The sequence below is a fragment of the Anoplophora glabripennis genome, unplaced genomic scaffold (genome assembly GCF_000390285.2).
Source record: "Anoplophora glabripennis isolate ALB-LARVAE unplaced genomic scaffold, Agla_2.0 scaffold2, whole genome shotgun sequence".
NCBI classification, from domain to species: Eukaryota; Metazoa; Arthropoda; class Insecta; order Coleoptera; family Cerambycidae; genus Anoplophora; species Anoplophora glabripennis.
The window spans coordinates 4,351,076-4,357,710 of NW_019416325.1; the positions used below are offsets into that span (position 1 = coordinate 4,351,076).

The 6,635-nt window shown below is 28.7% G+C and overlaps 1 protein-coding gene across 1 annotated transcript; it reads left to right on the top strand.

The window, feature by feature from the left end:
• Window positions 1-323: 323 nt before the first annotated feature.
• On the top strand, window positions 324-4,900 carry LOC108916400 (COP9 signalosome complex subunit 2). Its single transcript, XM_018722648.2, has 8 exons — window positions 324-476; window positions 597-791; window positions 842-967; window positions 1,030-1,372; window positions 2,592-2,730; window positions 2,782-2,972; window positions 4,315-4,456; window positions 4,537-4,900. Exons 1-8 carry the CDS (start codon window positions 423-425, stop codon window positions 4,679-4,681), a joined length of 1,335 nt encoding a protein of 444 aa, XP_018578164.1. The 5' UTR covers window positions 324-422; the 3' UTR covers window positions 4,682-4,900.
• Window positions 4,901-6,635: the final 1,735 nt, after the last annotated feature.

The window sequence follows — 6,635 nt, forward strand, 5'->3', positions numbered from 1 at the left end:
AAAACATCTTCTATTTGTATCTTTTCAAGTAGTCCAGATTTCGTAAGTTAAGTTTAGTGATGTAGTAATAAAAGTTAATAAATCGTACATAAATAAATGTTAGCATTTTCCAGAAAAATGTTTAAAATTAAACAATTTGGGTGCAGTAATTTGATCCTTGAAACAAAAAAGCCCGCAAAACCAATCTTTCCTAATTTTAAATTTAAAATGTGTATCTGAAAGTGTAAATACGTCCCTGTTCCTGTAGATTTCAGATTGGCATTTCTGCATTTAGTTATATTTGTTTTTCGGCTTTGTGTTGGCAACAGCCGGCAATTCGACGTTTGACAGGCAGACGAGCAAGCTTGGTTGCAATCAAAAATTTGTACAAATATTTCTTTTCGGTAAAATTCTTTTGTCCAAATTATTAGGTAGTTTGTGAAATGTCAGACAACGAAGATGATTTTATGTGCGATGATGAAGAAGATTACGGTTTAGTAAGTATACGTTTAACTTAAATTTGTCTGTATAACCTAAAATATATTGACATTTTGAGATATAAATATTACATGTTGCTATTTTGATATAAAAATATAACGTTGTATTTCTCTTTGCAGGAATATTCGGAGGATAGTAACTCTGAACCGGACGTGGATTTAGAAAATCAGTACTATAACAGCAAAGCACTAAAAGAGGATGAACCTACAGCAGCATTAGCTTCCTTTCAAAAAGTTTTAGATCTAGAAAGTGGAGAAAAAGGAGAATGGGGATTCAAGGCCTTAAAACAAATGATAAAAATAAATTTTAAATTAGTAAGTCTTGAGCCAAAACTTGTTTACATTTGATAATCCTTCTCTTTCAGGGAAATTTTGAAGAAATGATGACTAGATACAAACAACTTCTTACTTATATAAAAAGTGCTGTAACAAGAAATCATAGTGAAAAATCTATTAACTCAATTCTTGATTATATTTCTACATCACGAAATGTAAGTTTTATTTGAAAAAAATAAAAAATAAAAATATATTTAAATTCACCATTACACTTTAGATGGAATTATTACAAAATTTCTACGAGACAACTTTAGAAGCTTTAAAAGATGCAAAAAATGACAGGTTATGGTTTAAAACTAATACAAAACTAGGAAAACTATATTACGATCGAGGAGACTTTAACAAACTAGCTAAAATATTAAAACAATTACATCAGTCCTGTCAAACTGATGATGGTGAGGATGATTTAAAGAAAGGTACTCAGTTACTTGAAATATACGCGCTGGAGATTCAAATGTATACTGCCCAGAAAAACAATAAGAAATTGAAGACTTTATATGAACAATCATTGCATATTAAATCTGCTATCCCACATCCTCTTATTATGGGGGTTATAAGAGGTAGGTACACTTTTATACAGGGTGTAACTTGGAGTGGAGATTATATTTATATGGTCCTTTAAATACACATATCGTAAGATTGTGTCTTTAAATTCTGTTGCGAAAACTGATTTTTTTTTTTTAAATAATTTTCATCATACTCCGCTGGACAGGCTAATGTGACATCAAACAACCATGAGTGCATACCCATTTGTTACGGCATGCATTGTCAAATCCCATCTTTCTTTATTTACTTATTTTATTCATAATAACATAATTTAACAAGATACATAACTTTATAAGATTATTGTGGCTATGACGCTCACTAACGACTCGTTTGAAAGACCAGATCTCACCTGTGAACGAAATGAATCGAATCACGGAGAACTGAAAAACTAGTTTATCGGCTCTCGTTTCTGTGTGTCATTTATTCGCTCTGAGTCATTCTAAATCAAACTAATCGGCCATAATCAGTGAGATGTTCATTTTGTAAACCTGTATCTACAAAGGTTTAAAAATTTTCAGATCTGTAAGAATATTAACAAAATATGAATATATATTGTAGTTATAATTAACTAATTACTAACTACTGCTAGTTATTTCATATCATTATTAAATTAAATAAAATAAAAAAAAGGACCAAAAAACAAAATGACATGATCTGTCACCAATTCATTCGGTCTTCCAATTGGATTGGATTTAAAAGAAAAGTCAATCAAAATGGGCAAGAAAATTTGTTAAAAAAAATGGAAACCTTTGAAATGCTTATAAAAATATGGAATATTATTAAAAATATAATCGAGGTAAATTATTAGATAAACTTTTACAAAAATATAGGATTTTCAATTATTTATCTGAAAAATATATTTTTTTAACTACAGAAAATTGTGCAGCATTTCTCTTTGTTTTAAATAGAGACCCTTTACTCAGTAAATAAGATTATCGGAATCAGGAGTTCCTTAACTTCTTTTCTAATTTGATAGTGAAATGAATTGACTAAAATGATTACCTACTTAAAAAAGTTATGATAAAATTTTTCAAATTAGTAACTCATTTTTAGATTGTGGTTAAGAATTTAACAGAATGATGTATGATTTCCTTTTTGCTTCTTCTTATGTCATCTCATTTTCTATAAAATTATGAAAAAAAAAAAAAATCATAAAAAACCTAAAAAACCAAAAAATAACTCAAAATTCAATTAATTTTGTATCTGTGTACTTTTCTGTCTTCTGTTTTTTAGAATGTGGAGGTAAAATGCACTTGCGAGAAGGGGAGTTTGAGAAAGCCCACACGGATTTCTTTGAGGCATTCAAAAATTACGATGAATCTGGTAGTCCTAGACGCACCACCTGTCTTAAATACTTAGTCCTAGCAAATATGTAAGTTGACGTAAGTTTGTATTCTTTTCAAATATATCGCCTTATTTTCAGGTTAATGAAATCTGGAATAAATCCCTTTGATTCTCAGGAAGCGAAACCTTACAAAAACGATCCAGAAATTTTGGCAATGACGAATCTAGTCAATGCGTACCAAAATAACGATATAAATGAATTTGAATTTATTTTAAAACAGAATAGGCAGAATATTATGGATGACCCGTTTATCCGGGAACATATTGAGGGTAATTTAGGATTACGTTTACATTTATATAAAAATTTTGAGTCGTTACAATTGTTGGTTATATGAAATCGCGAATCACAATATGCGTTCGATCACATCTTGACATTTTTCTCGTATTTTATGAAAAAGGTATCAAGAGACAAAAAAGTTTCTAAATTTAATGGCTTTCTAGCGGGCTAATAATTTTTAAGAAATTTAAATATGCAACCAAATTTTTTTGGCTCCAAAGACAAAGGGGCCCATGAAAAAGTGTCTTATGGGGATTCCCTGCCAAAAATAAAAAAATACGGGTCCCGTAAATTTATCTTAAGAATCTGTGACCAAATTTTGCTGCATTAATTTCGGATCACCCTGTATAACCCAATAATAGATCAATTGATTTTCATAAACAAATTATTAACTATTTTAAATTTACAGTTACTGACTTCATTTTGTATAAGATCTATATATGAATGTTACAGTAGTAAATATATGCTGTAATTGTACTTAAACCTATATAACTTATGATTTTTAATACATTCTGACTTGCAAGCTTTGAAGCCATATCTCGTTATCTCAATTTCAAGATGCCTAGAAAAACGTAATTAAAAGGGATTACTTAAGATAAAAGACTGTGATTATAAATCATGCTTATTGAGTGCATTAAAAAATTCAACATTTTTAGCTACAGAATATACATTTTTTGTCAAACAAGCAAATAAGTTATTAAGAAAGAAACTTAAAATCTACGTTTTCTTTAACCTTCAAATTGGCAAATAAATATATATTTCTGTCTGTCATGATAACCACGAGTATTAAATGAAGGTGGATTATTCCATAGGCTTATATTACATAAATTGTTCATTTTTAGTTATGAATCCGTATCCTTACAGATGTCCTTTAACCCATTTCTATCCCTACCTAAAGTGTATTGTAAGTATTGAACGTTTTCTTTCCCTCGATTCTAAACTTAAGTTTTTTAAGAAAATATTTATTTTATATGAAACTATGTTCTTCAATTAGGGAAACTGTAATTATATTGTAATTTCAGATTTTGATAAATATTTAAATTCGTAAATTCGTTACAAATTTTTTGCTAAATATTTTCTGTTTTGGTAAAATTATCCTTAAAATAAATAAAGCACTAAAAGATGGCATTTGCTTTTGCCAATATATTCAAGATTGTCATCTTGTTCATTATGCATTACTGCTTTATAGGCATGTTCGTTCTCGAAATTTTTTTTGTTATCTTTTAAATTATTATTTATTCCTAAATTCAGAATTTCCTTTGCACCATCTATCATCTCCAAATTTTCCTGATGTATATTAGAGAGTAAATATGTTAAAAATTGCCACTTTTTTAGATCTCTTAAGGAACATCAGAACCCAAGTACTGATTACATTAATAAAACCTTACACTAGAATACAAATACCTTTTATTTCGACAGAACTGAATATCGATGTCTCTGAAGTTGAAAGTTTGTTAGTCTCTTGTATATTAGATAAGTAAGTATATGAGTCGCTTGTCGCAAACGGCGATTGATGCATTTACCGAGTGGTATTATTGATTGTAGTATTATTTTCAGTACAATTCAAGGGCGAATAGATCAAGTAAACCAAGTGTTGTTCTTGGAAAGAGCAACCGTAAACACTGCAAGATATAACGCTTTAGATAGATGGGCAAATCAGTTAAATACGTTACATTCGTCTATTATAAATAAAATGGCGTAAACACGATAATTAAAATATTGTAAAGAAGTGATAGCGCTTTGCGCCTCTTTTATTGAATTTTAAGGAAATTACATTGAATCATGATTGTTGTAATAAGTTTTCTTCTTTTTTGTAGATTCATTAATTTATTAGATTTGTTTTATTGTATGTATAATAAACAATTATGCAATTCAGTTTTTCTAATTGTTAACATTTTCTAATAAATAGGAATTAATTATAGCCGAGGTTTTCTTTTTATATAAATCCCTGTAGATATTTTTCCTTACAGATGCATACAATTTTTGCTGATACAGGTGGAGAATTAATTTCAATAAAAAATAGTTAAGTATGCAACAGGTCTGTAAAATAACATTTTTTCTACTAAAAAATGTAAGCAACAATCCAGTATGCACCAGTATTATGTACGGTTTTTCATTTACACATTAGTGCTTAAAGTGAAATAAGATTGTAAGGTTATTTTCCCATATCTGTCAGCAGTGTACAATTTAATTAATTAAATATTTACTGTATACTAAGACATAACAAAATATTTAATATATAAATAACTGATTATAAGTGTAACTTTAAGTAGGGGTAAGTTTGTTTACAGGCAATATGTTAAGAGGGCTCTATAGCAAATAGGCAACCAACAATACATTTTTATAGATTTTATTGCACAGTTTGTCTAAATACGAATGAATGCACATATAACAGACTCTCCCATTTTAAAGCAGAATTTCTATGAAATGGACTTAATTTGAAACTCAAATTACTTTTTGGTATAAAGTTTGTAATTTGCCGCGTTTGAACAGGCGGCATCGCAAATTTAGCCAAACTGCAATAAAATCTATAAAAATGTATTGCTGGTTGCCTATTTGCTATAGAGCCCTCTTAATATATTTATATTGCATTTCGAATTTGATTCTGTGCTTATAAAAATTTTTTGGCACTTATGTCCAAAGTACATAAGGTCGAAATTCGATCTAGTAAAAATACTGAGAAATTCTTCATGACAATGTGTATTATGGGGTTACCCAGTATTTGGCGTATGTCACGTCACTACTAAAAAGTCTGAACAATGCAGATACAACTGAAACAATGTATTTTTATATATTGTGAAATCTGTAAATATTTAATTTATTTCGACACTATACATATTTTAATGTGCAATGTTCTCTTGTTATATTATACTACTATTAAATTATAAGAAGGACAAAGAAAATAACACGTAAAATATACATATTAAAATTCCCTCCTTGGAGTGATTTAATTTTGATTATACAAGGTGTTTGTAAATAAATGCGAAATATTTTAGAAGGTGGTTGCGAAGTTATTTTGTGAAAAAAGTTCCTAAAAACGTGGGTCGAAATATGCTTCGTTTCTGAGATACAGTGTTTAAATTTTACTTTTTTATTTATTTTTATTAATTAAGTTTTAAAGATATTGACTCGAAATTTGAAAAAGGATTTGGAGCGATAAATGTGCACTTTTTGTGGTCATCCGAATATTTCTATTTGCACCAGTGGCGTTTGTGCGAGAATGCAACAACCTTTTTTTAATAAAAAAAATGGTATGCTACTGACCTTTTCCCGTTTTGATATTTACTTAGAAATCCACCATCAATTCTACATGAAATTGGTCCCTTCAATTTTTTTCGTAGGATGCACCGTTTTTGAGGAAAAAAATTTTATTGCAACTTGTGTATTTTTAATTTTTATTGATACATTATCTAGTAGGTTGCTGTCAATATTTCTAAATAAAGTACAACCATCAAATTTCGAGTCAATATCTTTAAAACTGAAATAATTAATAAAAATAAATAAAAAATTGAAATTTAAACACTGTATTTCGGAAATGAAGCATATTTCGACTGACGATTATATGAACAAATTTTTTCATAAAATAACTTCGGCAACTCCCCCTAAAATATTTCGTACTTATTTACAAACACCCTGTAGATATTTTTTTCGTAGTG

Excerpts from the sequence above, each read along its gene's own strand:
- LOC108916400 (XM_018722648.2), top strand. The coding sequence starts at position 423 with ATGTCAGACAACGAAGATGATTTTATGTGCGATGATGAAGAAGATTAC. Across the intron at positions 477-596 it reads ATGAAGAAGATTACGGTTTA|GAATATTCGGAGGATAGTAA; the intron begins GTAAGTATACGT and ends TTCTCTTTGCAG. Across the intron at positions 4,457-4,536 it reads GTCTCTTGTATATTAGATAA|TACAATTCAAGGGCGAATAG; the intron begins GTAAGTATATGA and ends TATTATTTTCAG.